The following is a 16,588-nucleotide window of genomic DNA, read 5'->3' on the forward strand; positions in this document are numbered from 1 at the left end:
GCTTGAAGTATTCTTTTCACTACCCGATGACTTCACTGATTGAGGTTAACAGCACTCCACCTCCACTATACACAATGTTGGTAAAGTGCTGCTTTCCCTGCCTCGGCCACCTGACTGCTTTCCAGAATCTTCTTGAAGTCTCTATCCTAGGCCTCACCAAACTCCTCCCACTTCCTGCTTGTCCCACTAATACCCCTCAGCTGTTTCTGGAGTCTTACCAGCTAACAAGGCCTGATAGGACTCCTTTAACTTGACGGCCTCCCTCACCCTGGGTGTTCCCCACCAGGTTTGAGGATGGTTACAAGGAGAGACACCAACAAGCTTGTGGCCACAGCTCAGGGCAGTCGATTTGACAATGGAGGGATGAAACATGGCACACTCAGACTCAATGTCCCTGCCTCAGCTGGGATGCAGATGAAGCTCTGTTGGAGATGGGAGCTGAAGATCTTTCTGACAGGTTCTTCTGCCAGGCATTCCCAGTAAACCCTCACTATACTTTTGGGTTGACTGGGTCTCTCCGGGATCTTCCCCCTCCATCTGATCCAACTCACCAACAGGTGGTGATCAGTTGACAGCTCTGCTCCTGTCGTCGCCCAAGTGTCCAAAACATATGATCGCAGATCAGATGACACGACTACAAAGTCTATCATGGATCTGCGGCCTAGGGTGTCCTCATGCCATGTGCACGCCCTTATGATCAAATGTGGTATTCCTTATGAAAAAACTGTGACTAGCAACAGAACATCACTCAGATCAGAGGGCCCACTCCTCCCAAACACACCCCTCCATGTTACAGTGTTGCTAACTATGTGAGCACTGAGGACCCCCAGCAGCATAATGGAGTCCGCAGCATGAGCACCTTGAAGCTGGCAGGCCCACACCAGATCAACGCTTTCACCAAGGGCAACTCCAGAGTGGCCAAAATCATCAAATAAAAAATATTCATGAGCCACAAAAATGTAGAGTTTAGATTAAAAAAATGTTTGGTTTTTGTGTGTGTGCGCCTTTTATTTTTTAAGTCAATAAAAACGTAAACGTACATTATTTTAGTGAAAGGACAAAAGTATCCTATTTTTGGTGGAAAAGGGATTTCTAAACAGTTGTAGGTCATAAAAGGCCTTACAAACATTAACCTTATTTAAATAAAGCATTCAAAACTCCTTTGATTTGTTGGTCTATTGGTTTTTGTTTCATTGTGCTTAGAAAGTATATTTTAGTCTATTCTCAGGAATAAAAACATAATATGAGTCCCTTTTCTTTAAAAACAGTCACTAAAAAGGGGTCATGTGGCCAGGCAGTGGACCATTGAAGAGAAAATTAGCTCGCAGTTTGAATTACACCTGAGTTGTTTATTTTTTTCCAAAAATCTTCTGGACCTGCATCTGTGCTTCCCAGTGAAAATGCACAAAGTCTCATGCATGAAAAGAATAAGTACATGACGGCACATTATCATAATGGCATTCCTCTATGTTGGAGGGGATGTGGTTCCCAATTAGCAAACCTTTATCATGTGTTCTGGAACTGTAAAAATACTTGGATAGCTATATCAATGAAAATTTATAATTTATTTCTCTTTGAACTCAAAGATGGAAAACTTTGTAAAACACAGAGATAAATGGGTACAATATGTAAAACTCTTGATGCCTGATTTTGTGGGACTATGTAACTGAAAGAAATTATCTCTGATATTTCCGTATGTTGTTGATTTTTAGTTCTACATATGTAAGAAGTACAATTGTTGCTTTATATCTTAAAGTTTCATGGATTATGTATCTGAAGTTTAACATTTGGGGGCTGTGGATCAGTGGTTAGAGCAGTCATCCTCCAACGAGACAGCTGGAGGTTTGATTCCACCAGTATGCCACATGTTGAAGTGACACTGAACCCCTCACTGCCTCTGATGTGTGCCCCATTGGGGCATGAATGGAGTTTAAAGCACTGATTAGTTTCCATAGAATGATTTATTCAGATTAGTTTTGTAGAGATGTAGTTGAGGGATGTATGAATGTGTGTGTAAATGGGTAAATGAGGGCACGCGGCTTTATGTCTCTAGAATGTATAAAGTTTTGTTCTCCTGAAAAGTCTTAAATAAAATGAAAATAAATAAATAGACTAAGTTAGTGTACTTAACGCCACTGCTTCATGTAGTAAGGTTAGAAGGTTTTAAAAGTTATTCTACATTACATTTCTTAGCATAATAATAGAAAGATAATTCATAAAGTAACTTTACAATACCTCATGGATAATGAACTGAAACACTGGGACAGAAAATCTCTGGTTTTCCACTGATGAACATATATTCTGTTTTTTTCAGAGAATACAGACATATGCAGGTGAGATAATATACTGTAAATAATCCTATTCACAAGCCATATTCCGGTTGAGAGAATGTAGTATAAATATCCCTATTCAGACGCCTAGCATCCCAGTATTCAAAAGAAAGGCTAAATAAAATAGATAAGTGTTGCTTGTGTTATTTGGTAAGGGAAATATTTAGTTGATGAATGCTATATTTTGGTTGACAATACAAGAATAGAGAGAACAGGATAGGAACAGAAAAAAGTAGAAAGAACGGGGGGTGAGGGGAAAAAATGGTCAGACCAGTGGTTCTCAAACTGTGGGATAAACCCCTGAGGGGGATGTAGTATCCCGAACTGGGTTGACTCCCAAAGTTTTTCAGGTGTAGATGTACATCCAAAAGTTACTTTCTGCAAGTTTTATTAAAATTCATGCTGTGGTTTATGAATTTTTTTGCTGACAGACAGGCAGACTGTTTCAAATAAATAATGGTAAAATTTTAGGTCAATAGGTATATAGTTGACTAAGTCATAGTTTTTTGTGCTTTTTAAGCACAAAATCAGATCATGGATCAAGGATCATGTTGTCACTAAAAGTTACTATTTTCTGATGACCTGCTATCTACACAAAGTTAGTTCTTACCTAATGGACTGTTTTTCACAGGCTGTTCTAAATGCCATGACCAACACTTGTTCATGATTCTGTGTCTTCTATGATGTGTTCAAACAAATAATTGTTAATAATCTGGTAATCTCTTCACAACTAAGGTTATGTTGTGAACCTTTTTTTACCACATTGTTGTGGATTACTTTTGCTGACTCAATGTTCAGTTAACAGCAGTTTTATAGAAAATGAACAGCATGGACATAAAAGGAAAGAACCCCAACATGATCATAACCAAAAATGTTGTGCTGACCACTGGCCTTTAAAAATAATGACTTTCCCCTTTTCACAAAACTGATTATGACATTTGTGCACTGGGCTGTTATATACATTACAGTAAGAACAGGTATTAAGGAAATTTAAAAAGTCTTTAGGAACTGTGAGTGGGATAAATAAAAAAGTCAGATGTATAAAGGTAAACAGATTTTATTCCTATTCTAATCAAACTGAAACTGTTTTTCTCACAAAAAACAACAAAAATAATTTTGTGTTTATATATTCCACAATACTACTATCTTCTATACATACTATAGATAGCTTTATTAATTATGACTCCACATTTTTATCCAAATTGCTTTCTTAGTGCATACATTAAGCTCTATGGATAAAACTGCATGTGTTTGTTAAGCTAAAAACAGATCATCAGGTTGAAAGCTGAGTTTTAAACAGTAAGTGATTACATGTTCTGTTGTATGATAAGCCCAAGAATGTCACTATCTATAGGGATGGCTGTTCTGCTTACAGATTTGACACTGAATATCTGCCTAGTACTGAAAAATGTGTTCTATCACTTTAAGAGAATCACTCACAGAACTTCCTCAATCTGGCATCCCCAGTCCTGTACAGCCATTGGTTAAAGCCACCTCCTTCTCTGATAGCTCATTCGTTGCTGGTATCTAAGGGCTGACTGGCTATCACTCTATAAATAAATTCTGTGCTGTCTCAGCAACCAGGCCATAATATTCATTACCCACTTCTCTCTTCTCTTTTGCCAAGCAAGTGGCTTCCAATAGCAGGCCTCCCTCTCAGCAACAGTCTGACATACTCTCCCCTAGCAACTCAACCTATCCTACCAGCCACCCTCTCCTCTCCTCTCCATATCTTTCCCACTCCCTCATTCTCTCCGGGTTTTTTTAATCTATCAACCCAGTCATTTTCAACTGGCTCTAACGTTTCCTTTGTCTAGACTTTAGTCCGTTCATTGTGTACATATGAATGTATGCCCCAGAAAGAGTAATGACTGTTTCATCTCTCCATTTCTGTTATGTTGTTACAGTGGTGTAAGACAAATGAGGAGTATATTTCAGAAATCACTTGAAGCACCACAGCAACAAAAATGCAGATAGATGACAACAGAGATGGGAAACTGCTGTTGTTCCAGCCTTAAAAGGCTTCTAGGTTTCATAATAAAGCCAACTTTTTATGTTTATTTTGTATATGTACACACATGTAAAATGTCGATATTGTTCAAAGTAAACAGAAAAGGCATTTTTTGTCCAAGACTTTTATCTAATGTTTCACGTACAAAACATATTTAAACAAGTGCCTGTTGATTCTTTCGGTCTCCACTCTCCTCTGCTTACTGACGGCAGCACTGTATCCGTATTAGTGTCTCTGTAGTTCTACATCTGTACCCCTGCATCTATAGCACTGTATGTGTAGCACTGTATCTGTACCCCTGTATGTGTACCCCTGTATGTGTAGCACTGTATCTGCACTGAACCTGGAGAACTGTATCTCAATCTCAGTACCTGTAGCAACACATCTATAGCACTGTATCTGTAGTGCTGTATCTTTAACACTATCGGTAGCCCTGCACCCAAGGCACTGTATCTGTATTTCTAATTGTTGTTTTGTTTTTTTAAACAGAATGATCACTTATTAATAAACATCAAAATCAGGACATGTCTCAAAGTGCAAAATAAAATCTGTTTTGGTAAACCTCATCATGAAAAATTGTAATTTGATCTTCTGATCAGCATTTAGACAACTGTCCCATGGTTCTTCTCTTTGTCTTTCTCTTTCTCTCAAGTACTTTGCATATCTGCTTAGTCTAACTAGAGCTCTGATATCAGTGTCTGCAGTTCATTTCACTAAAACTTGTAACTTAACTATACTTAGGATGGAAACTATAGCAAAACATTGAATCAGATTTTACAGTAAAATAATTACAATTTCATTGCAATTTTTCCATTACTTTTTAACAATTACTAAAAAAAACTCTGTAGGATCTTGTTGGTAGAAGTGCTGCTGCCCCAGGTACAGGGGCCTCTAGTGATATAGGGGTTAAATGACAAAGTAAAACCAAATTTCTATAAAGTAATGCCAATTAAATAAAACAATGTAATGTAAATGAAAGGATGAAATAAATATTTACCCACTTTAAAATGACTGTCCTAATTCAACTCAGAAAAATTATTATTGAAAAGTACAAGTCAGGGGATGGATGCAAAAAGATTTCCAAACCCTTAAACATCCCAGGAGTTCTGTTAAATCCATCATCAAGAAATGGAAGGTATATGGGAGATGTGTAAATCTACTAAGAGCAGGTCGTCCTCACAAACTGAGTGATCATGCAAGCTAGAATAGTAAGGGAGACAACCCAGACACCTGTCAGCACTCAGAAGGAATTACAAGATTCAGCAGGTGGTAGTTATATTTAATAAAGTCCTATCTCGTCCTATTTGTTCCACATGGCAGTTCCTCTACCAGAGACCTGGGAGCTTGAGGGTTCTACGCAGTCTCTTAGCTGTTCTTAGGACTGCTCTCTTCTGGACAGAGATCTCTGAGGTTGTTCCTGGGATCTGTTGGAGCCACTCTTCCAGTTTGGGGGTCGCAGCACCAAGTGTTCTGATGACCACTGGCACCACTGAGGCCTTGACTCTCCACAGCTTCTCTATTTCCTTTTATATCAGTTGCAATAAATACACATTTTATTCACTCCATGATTTCTCATTTGTCATCATTGTAATCTAAACTAGGTGTGGCCATCAAAAGCAGTAAGAGTCTGCTGGATTGACCAAATATACGATTAGCAACAGAATAGAAATGTAAGGTACTTGAAATAAAATGGCTTATGATGTATTGCAGTCTAAGCAATCCTTTGAAATATATCACTAACTGATATTGCAAAATTAAATTTTTTAATATATTATGCAGTCCTGCTGCACATTAAAGCTAAACTAAAAAAAAAAAAAAAAAAAAAAAAAAAAAGATATTTCATGAATGTTATTTAGTCCAACAAATCCATAGCTGATAGCTGGATCTCTGGAATCAAGTAAAAACCCTTCAGATTCTGATGATCACTAGGACCGTCATGGCCGATAAAACAACGAGCATAACAACCGAGTTGGGAATGTGAAATGGTAAGAACAGATTACCCCCAGATCACTGTCATGAGTTTAGGACACGACACTGCAAGTAAACATAAAGGTGGCAGGAGAGAACTAATGTTGCTAACTTGAAGCTAACTGGATGCTAACTTGTAAACAACATGAACGTGCAGCAGAGTAGCATTTATGAACTCTCAGACCAGAGTAAACTAATCAGCAGGTTCAGACTATGAACTTTGTTTAATCACACATGGATTGTCTATATGTTTCATCAATAACAAACTGCTCTGAATCACAAACTGATCTCAGGCTGTCGACCTGTAAGCAGCTCAGACCTTTTAATGACAGAGTGCGTTCACGTCACGTTTGAAATAAAACTTCCTGTTTCTCATCTCCCTCTCTGTGGAGATGTCCTTTCCATTTGCCTTTCTTTTAAAATTAAAAATAGTTAGGACTGCTGCTGGTAAAAAGTTCTGTTTTTTTGGCGTGAAGTCAGCCCACTTCATTAACAAGGGTCAGAGCAGTGCTTCTCTTTGAAGTGGTCTGAACCCAACTTCTGATAGTAATTCCCACATCGGAGTTTATGAATCCAAATGTGAGGAAGGTTTTTATCGGGAAGCCAAAAAACAAAACTCCGGTACTTTGAATGCCTTGCTGCTGAAATGTGCTATACAAATACATTTTTACTTTACTTTTACCTTCTATTCCTTCCACTGTTTGACAACATCACTGGTTGAGGTCAGCAGCTCCCCACCTCCCCTATACATTGTGTTGGTGGCTCTTCTCCACCCCCAGAGCCCTGCTGTTGCAAAGCTTTTTAACTGCCTCAGCCCTGGTTATGAACGGACCCACCTCAAAGTCCCCAGAATCAACTTCCAACATGAAAGATGTGTTGGTGAGATTGAGATGGTCCTCAAAGTATTCCTTCCACTGTCTGACAACATCCTTGTGTATATATGTAAAGTGCTGATTCCCCTGCCTCCTTATTCAGCCTGACAGCCTCCCTCACCTAGGTGTCCCCTGCTGAGTTTGAGGGTGGCAGACACAAGAGGCAGTTTACTTCAGACAATTTTATTTATCCCCAAAAGTTCCAAAATAGTTGAATGAGTTTACAATTTCAACATCATTTCTGTGAATGAAACAAACTAACATCTAGTTATTCTGCACTTTTTACAATTATGTAAATAAACTAACAACTGGTTGTTCTGCACTTGTTAGCATAATGAAACTAAAGTACCAGCAGCTTTGTTCGTCACTATTGTTGCCAATACAGTATGTAAACGAACTAACAGCAAGATAATCTGATCTTTCTTGTAACCAAACAAACAGCATGTTGACCTCCACTTTTTACCATAAAAACCTCAACTGACATCTTGTTGTTTCGCACTTATTACCACCATGTAAACAAAGTAACTGCTAGTTGTTCTGCACTTTTTACCAACAAGTAACTAAACTAAAAATGCAGCTTTGTTACTTACTATTTGTAACAATATGTAAACAAACTAACATCAAGTTTACCTCCACTTTTTACCATAAAATATTCAAACTGACAGCTGTCTGCTGAACTCTTTTACCATCATATAAACAATGTAACACCTGGTTGATCTGCTTTTTTTACTATCATGTAAACAAACAAAAAGAAGGTTGACTTCCACTTTTTACCATCATGTACACAAACTAACAGCTGATTGTTCTGCATTGTTTACAATCATGTAAACAAACTAACAACTGATTGTTCCGCACTAACAACTACAAACATGTAACAAAACTAACAGTGGGTTGATCAGCACTTTTTACAATCACATTAACAAACTAACAGCTGGTTAGACTGTACTTTTAACCATCATGTAAACAAACTAACAGCTGATTGTTGTGCACTTTTTACCACCATGTAAACATATACCGTTGGTCATGTGCAAACACAGATGTTTAGTATTTTTTTTTACATGGCATGAACTTCATGGGTGGGGAGCAGGCATCCCTTTACATAATGCATAGGAGAAACGATAAACCATAACTACACACAAAATCCCTCTTTACCATATTAAACCCACTAACCTGTACATTTTGTGGTAGATGTCAAAAACACAACAAACTCAGGTTTATGCTTTGCTTTTATTAACAGCAATTTGTATTTGCAGCTGCTGCCCGTTTTATCTCTGTGCATGTGCACATGTGATGTGTATGTGTTTCAGGTTTGGTAGGATGGAGAAGGCCCAATTGTGATGGGCATGCTTCCCCACAGATCAGATATGTACATGTAGTTCTGCTATAGAGTGCCACCACTGAAAACTTGGCGTGATAAATGTATCTGTAGCTTTTTGTTTCAGTCCAGAACTGGCTGCTCAGACCTTTTGAGTAACTTCTTGTTTTAAAACCAAAGTAATTAGTGCCTTTGTTTTCTTATTGGTCACAAACAGCTGGTTTTTACAGTTGTACAGAGAATGGAGATTCTTTAGTCCACTCCTCCTCCATTAAAAATAAAAAAAGTCTCATGCGCTCATATATTGCCAATCACAGATGGACGTTTTTTGCCTATCACTCAACCCTACAGTCCAAACTCCAAAAGTTCTGGAGAGGTCAGGGATGATGCGGTGGGTGGGTGATGATTTATTGGCTTTGGCTCCCCCCCTCCCACCACAGTGAATTGGTAATGTGCAAACAAGTACAGATGCTTATTAATTTATTACATGCCATGGCCTTCATGGCAAATAGCATGAATAAAGCTAGAGGAAACACTGAAAGTACCACTTTAACAAATTACCTCAATAATCTGTACAATATGTCACCATACTGATAGTAACAACACAAAGTACCACTTCAGCATATTAACCTCACTATTTAACACTTTATGTCAACACAGCAGTAACAACACACAAACTACCACTCTAACACATTTAACCCACTAACCAGTTTTAGATGACAACGGTAAAAACTGATGACAGAACTTCAGTGCACATGGCCATTTTTGTTAATGTGTGTCGTGTTTTTTGTGAGTACTAACTCTTGTTTCTACGAAGCAGTGACGAGGAAATCCAAGGCTCAGACTGGACCATCCTGCAGGAGGATCCGGGCTTGTCCTCCACAGATGATGATGTGACAACCATAGGAAGGTTTAGTAAAAGTTCAGTCCAGCAGGAAAACGCAGTCTGTGCTCTGACAATTCTTTTTTTGGAGGAGGNGACCCGGAGGCGACAGAGGGAGACCGGGCAGGGCCGGTCTTAGGTAAATGTTATCAATCCCAGAGTTAACTTCTGCACTTTACATCCAACAAAGTGTATGAGGCTCAAAATAGTGGGAAGCTGACCAACCAGTAAAAGGCACCATCATCTTCTGCTTAGTTCGTTTTGTTATTTTTTGGTGGTTGTTGTTGTTGTTTACTGTTTTACAGATTTTAAGGCAACAGACAGGTAAGGAGGCAGTTTGTCTCTATGAAGTAAAAAAATATAATAAATATCATCTCCTGTCTTCTGTGGAATTACACTATAGATATAGATCTCTCACTACACATATATATTCTTTTCATCTGTAGATATGGGGACTGAAAAAAGGCAAATAATTTAGCTTAGAATTTTACTAAATTGTGTTTGACAGTTTCATGCATTTTCTGTGTGGGTTGGATGTTTCAGTTTGCTGGTGACATCTTTAAGGTAGTCAAAATAAAAACTTCTTTTGTGTTTCTGTGTGATTAAGAGTTTGCACAAATAAGAAATAACGGCATAGAGACACTCTGTTGTTCTGAAATATTTAAAAGTACACAGCTAATTTATTATCCAACTTCATTTCTTAATCTAGAGCAGGCCTTGTGTGTGCAGTGAAATATAGTCCCTCTAGTGTTCCCAGATTATTAAGGTTACATGGTCAGTTTAGTTTCCACAAAGATCTGAGTATGTTAATAAAAGGTTTGCATTTTTCTGGCCTAGTTGTAAAACATCAGATTTCTGCAGATCCATGACAGGAAAAGTGCAACAGTTTGTAGAGAGGAAAATAAAACAGTGAAGGAGAGTCAGGTTTCTCGCTGCCTTCATTTACCCCATCTCGAACACCAAAAATAGATCCAATAGCAGTGGTCCTTTGGGGGTGGGGGGCTGGTGGTGTACAGTTATCACTTAAATGAATCCTGTTTGAACCCGGTCTTGTTCACCTGCTCTTTGCCCGACCCGAACCGAACCGACGCTACGTATATCGGTTCCTCTGACTCACGAACCGGAACACTGTATTCCAACCCCCTAGATCCACAATCCAGGAAGAGACCGAAACAGAAGTTTGAATCCACTGTTTCCACTTCAAAAAAAAAGAAAAAATCCAGACGAAAATTCACTTTGAGGTAAATTCACAGCCAGATCTGATATCCGCCTCAAAATAAACAAAACAGCAAAATACAGAACTCCCGAGCTTTGCCCCCCGCTATTGGTTACACCAGGACAAATGTGTCTTTCCGTCAGTATCCGCTGTCTTTTCCACACTTTATTTGCTGTGGTACCGGACTGTCTTCAAAGCAGGGCTGATCATTTAAATCCCCCGAGGTAGAAACCTTCACAAGGGAAGTTGTAAATCATGTTTGCCGCCCGTTTCCCACTCCATCCTCCGCCGCGCCGTGAGCCGGACCCGTGCTTCTCCGCTGCCCGGCTCCCCTTCCCGCTCGCCCTGACAGGAATGTACTAACGTCAGCTGCGCGTGGGGGAGCTGCTCCGTCTGAAGCAGATACACACACAGCATGGACACACAATGAAACCCAAGAGAAACGCAAGTGTTACGAGAACTAACACGCATACTGCAAATGAAATGTTACACTGAAATAATACAACGTTTGTGAAAAAGCCAAGGGAGTCAGCGGGAAGGGTTCCCTCCCCCGGTCACATTAGCCCGATCCAAGATAACCTCTCCAGTCCTGTCCATTTATAGTAACAGAAGGATATATATACTAGAACTTTATCCAGGCATAAATGGACATTTTTCTTCACACCTTCAACAATTACATCACAGCACCTCTGACTAAAAGTCTGTTGACACAGGCGACTTAGAATGAGTTCAAATTTCAAAAAATCAAGAAATATTTAAAAAGAAGATGGACTTAACTGCAAAACAAGATTTTAGATCTACAAAGTTTTCATTGACATTGCTATTTTTTAACTAATCGAATTAAAATGATCATTAATGATAGGTATAACACAGAATGTTTCATATGCTGCTCAGTTAGATGCAGCCCCCACACTCTGATGGCCCTGTTGCTACCCTGTTCTGTGGCAGCTGCAATCCTATTGTCTGCAGGAAGTCCCACCCCTGACTGTGACTGGCTGAAGAGCCGGTCTGGGGGAGGGGTTTGAGGTTCCCACTGAGGTGGAAATGGTGTAAAGATGTCAGGTAGAACCTGAAAGGACTGGCAGAGGGGATAGTGGGGGACGGAGGCAGTGAAGTCAGAGACAGAGGACAGGGTGGGAGTAGAAACTTGACTCTGTACAGCCAAGATCTTCTCTTTCTGATCTAGCCGCTGCACAGTCAGTCTAATGGTATCTGGTAACAGCACAGCATACTCACAGACTCACAGTCACAGCAAGACAAACTCACCCTCACACTCTGACAAACTCACCCTCACACTCTGACAAACTCACCCTCACACTCTGACAAACTCACCCTCACACTCTGACAAACTCACCCTCACATCACACTGACAAACTCACCCTCACACTCTGACAAACACACTCACACCCTGACAAACTCACCCTCACACTCTGACAAACTCACCCTCACACTCTGACAAACACACCCTCACACTCTGACAAACTCACCCTCACACTCTGACAAACTCACCCTCAAAATCTGACAAACTCACCCTCAAAATCTGACAAACTCACCCTCACACTCTGACAAACTCACCCTCACACTCTGACAAACTCACCCTCACACTCTGACAAACTCACCCTCACACTCTGACAAACTCACCCTCAAAATCTGACAAACTCACCCTCAAAATCTGACAAACTCACCCTCACACTCTGACAAACTCACCCTCACACTCTGACAAACTCACCCTCACACTCTGACAAACTCACCCTCACACTCTGACAAACTCACCCTCAAAATCTGACAAACTCACCCTCAAAATCTGACAAACTCACCCTCACACTCTGACAAACTCACCCTCACACTCTGACAAACTCACCCTCACACTCTGACAAACTCACCCTCACACTCTGACAAACTCACCCTCAAAATCTGACAAACTCACCCTCAAAATCTGACAAACTCACCCTCACACTCTGACAAACTCACCCTCACACTCTGACAAACTCACCCTCACACTCTGACAAACTCACCCTCACACTCTGACAAACTCACCCTCAAAATCTGACAAACTCACCCTCAAAATCTGACAAACTCACCCTCACACTCTGACAAACTCAGTCTCACAACCTAAAGAACTCACATTCACATCAGGAAAAACTCATCTTCACAACTTGACAAACTCACCCTCACACTCTGACAAACTCACCCTCACACACTGACAGACTCACCCTCACACTCTGACAAACTCACCCTCACACACTGACAGACTCACCCTCACACTCTGACAAACTCACCCTCACAGTCTGACAAACTCACCCTCACACTCTGACAAACTCACCCTCACACTCTGACAAACTCACCCTCACACTCTGACAAACTCACCCTCACACTCTGACAAACTCACCCTCACAATCTGACAAACTCAAATCAGACGGGGACATTCACCTCTTCAAGATTAATATTACATTTAAGAGGTGAATGTCCCCGTCTGATTTGATGCTAAATTAATGGTAATATGTTGACGATATTTATTTGTTGTGAAGTCTGTTATAATACAGAGCAAGTTTGTGTGCTTGTGACACAGACATAAACTTAGTGACAGATCAAAAGAAAACAAATAACTTAATAAAACATACTACATCAGATACTTCTACAAAGGCATACCTCATTTATATAATGAAACAGTGACTTCTTAAATTCACTCAAGTACTGAGATTCATCGTCCAAGACAGTATTATTACTAAATGTTAAAGATTTTAGTTAATTCAACACTGTGTTTTATTCTCAGGAATCCATAAAATCTCATTTCACACCAAGAATCCAAATACAATCTAAACAAAAGCTAGTTGTCTTGTGTTATCACAAAAATCTTCGTATCTAAAGAGGTTTCTGTACAAAACAAGAAATGCAAGAGGTGAAAATAAATTCCTTATATATTGGTATGATTCTTATAACAATATTTAATTAAACAAATTCACTCTAAAATTGCTTTCATCAGGATGCATAGCCACAAATCGTTTACACTATATTCTGTTTTTGTTTGTTTTGAGTATGGTCCATAGAGTCCATTAGTCTAGTCAAGTCATTGGCATATTTGACCATTCTTTTTATTTATACATAAAAAATAATAAAATGTGATTCAGAAGACAACAACAACAAAAAAAAACCAAACAATAAAACCTCAAACCTCTGGGTATTTTGTCTTTGGTGATCCATTAGAATTACAGTAAAATGATCATTACCAGTATTTAAGACACTGGTTGGGCAAAAAAGACTACGAGTGCATCAGTGGCCTATTGTGTGAATGCTTGCAATGTGAAAAAGCACTGAGTTTACCAGAAAATCTTAATATCAGCTGCACGGTAACAAACTTTGGGTGTTTTTCTGATGACAGTTTTCATAAAAGAAAGCAGTCCAACAGAACTCTCTAGGATTGTTTTGCTCTATTGTGTTTTTTTACAGTAACATTCATTCATCCATTTGCTTTACCTGCTTTTTTCTGTGCAGGGTCTCCAGCAATCATTGTGCGAGAGGCAGGGTACACCCTGGACAGGTCACAAGTCTGTCCCAATCAATCACAAAAACAGTTAACAAAAAAAAAACAGCATAAAAATCTACTAAACAGCCGTGTCGGACTTTTACCATTACCATGAATGACATGAATGATGTTACCTTGGATCAAAAAATAGACAGCATTTGCATAATTAAAAATAGTAGCCTAACAAGTTTTTTTTAATAGTAACATTTGTTGCATGTTGTAAGAAATAAAGCACTTATGGTCATCAAAGCTTCAACTAAAATCATCAGTATTTATTTGTCTTTAAAGAGCCTCTGCTTTGTTCTTTTTATTAGTGTTTTTATTTTAAACAGAGCTATAGTAGCCTAGTAAACTGGTTTAGTTAAAAAAATGATATTAATAGTAATACTGATTTGACTTTGTATGATAAGATATACAAAAGATCATAAAATTAGAGGCATCTGTTGTCTACTTAGGTATTTTACCATCTTTTGAAAATGTTCTGAAATAGTGCTATGGTTCATTTGGTGAATATGGGAAAAAGGTTTTGTATTTCTTCTATTTCCATTCATAAACTTAGTGACTTGCTTCCAGTAAATGATGATGAGCTGTACTTGGGGCCAGACAGTTAAGAATACGGCAGAAAAGGCAAGCACACACTGAGACTCATGTGCCTTGCAGCAATATTCCACCCAGCAACTACACACTGTACCATGGCAACAGCCCTGCCATTGGTCTCTGGTGCGTTTTCAATTGACCAATAGAATGGCCAGCCATGGGTGATGCTTGTTGCTAGGTAAACATGATGCAGAGTTAAGATAGAAGAACAGAATAACCATACAGTAACTGCAGGGTGCTTTCAGCAAGAAGTGGAGGAGCACTTCACACTCCAAGATAACATGCTCTTTCCAAACACTTGGTGGTGCCATAGAGTCAAACCAAAACCAACAAATGAAAGGCAATAGGATATTAAAAATACAGTGCCTATAAAAAGTATTCACCCCCTTGGATGTTTTATGCCTTTATTGCTGTCAAAAAACAATCAATCATATTCAATATAAAGTGTCCTTTACAAAATAAAAAATAAAAATAAAATTAACTTCTTTAATGTCCAAGTGGAATCATATTTCTGCAGAGTTGTTTTTCTTTCTCCTGCTCCCTTCTGCAGGGATTGCCAATGCAAGTAAACTCACATGAAAGATTTGGTAATTGTTTTACACCTGATGGCCTTTCTCATGCAACCTGGGCTCGTATCTGCAGGGGTACTGACCACCGGACTACCGCCGTCTCAAACTTCTACAGAGTCATTCCACTTAAATAAAAACATGTCATGTAAAATAAGTAAGTGCATAAGTATTCACCCCCTTTAAAGTGACTGTTCAAGTTCAACTCAGAGAAAAGATTATTGAACTACAAGTCAGGGGATGGATCCAAACCCCTAACCATCCCCAGGAGTTCTGTTAGATCCATCATGAAGAAATGGAAGGTATATGGGACATGTGTAAATTTACTAAGAGCAGGCCGTCCTCACAAACTGAGTGACAATACCAAGAAGAGTGTCTTAGTAGGAGAGGCCACCATGGTACAGGAACAACAATGTGTGAACACACACACACACACACACACACACACACAAGGAGATGTAACATGTTTCAGACTTATAAGACAGAATTTATAAGGAGGTAGACAAATACACAAACAGATAAATCAATGTTCTTAAAACCTTTCCAAAGTCAAATTCAAGCACTTTTACAGTGAGGTTTCAAAAGTTTTCAAAAAAAGGGGTTACACCAGCATATTTTTCAAAAATTTCCAGCACCTTAAAGCAGAGATGATTTACGCATACATAAACATTATATATATATATATATATAGAGAGAGAGATAGATATAGATATAGATATAGATATTAATGTTTTATAAATAACTGAAATTATAGTTTGCAACATCAAAACATAATTTTGCCAGTGATTTAAATCTGGGAGTTTTTTTGATTTGATCTGAGTTGGATCATTTTAATCCCAAACAGTGTTCAAAGTAGTGCCGGGCGATATAACGATACATATCGTGGGGACGATAGAAAAGTGTCTATCATGATATATTTACATCTATCATCTCTATCATTTCTGTTGTTTCTATCATAATTGTATCGATGATTCATGTAAATATTTCATAACGTAGGCTACGACAAATGTATTAGTGTTGTCACTTTGCAGACATTCAATTTATATAAGTGATAAATAATAAGAAAAAATAACTATTTTGCGAAGAACCTCCGTTTTGCGACATGCTTTACGGCAGCAGCTTTCTGTGCGGCGCCGTGTTTTCACCATAAGTGCTGAAAGATGGAGACGCAGGAAGCATCAAACCCGGGGTCGCAACAAGTAGAGACAGCTAGCAGGCAGCCCAAGAAGAAAGACTTTTACCAAAACCAGGGGGACGTCTGTGATTTGGTTCAAGAAGTCCGACACGGAGCAGAAAAAGCTAATATG

General features: G+C 39.0%; 1 protein-coding gene across 3 annotated transcripts in view; it reads right to left on the reverse strand.

Moving 5' to 3' along the window:
- dyrk1b (dual-specificity tyrosine-(Y)-phosphorylation regulated kinase 1B) overlaps positions 1-16,588 on the reverse strand; it is a 69,984-nt gene that overhangs the window by 36,354 nt on the left and 17,042 nt on the right. Inside the window, exon 1 of one of the 3 annotated variants that reach the window (XM_017438495.3) lies at positions 9,298-9,470. The exons of the other annotated variants lie outside the window; for them this stretch is intronic. Coding sequence (XP_017293984.1) covers positions 9,298-9,400 — 103 coding nt within the window. The 5' untranslated portion in view covers positions 9,401-9,470. Of the gene's footprint in view, positions 1-9,297; positions 9,471-16,588 lie in introns of those variants that run through there. 3 annotated transcript variants of the gene reach the window in all.

Source organism: Kryptolebias marmoratus, linkage group LG16 (assembly GCF_001649575.2).
Source record: "Kryptolebias marmoratus isolate JLee-2015 linkage group LG16, ASM164957v2, whole genome shotgun sequence".
Classification (NCBI taxonomy): Eukaryota; Metazoa; Chordata; class Actinopteri; order Cyprinodontiformes; family Rivulidae; genus Kryptolebias; species Kryptolebias marmoratus.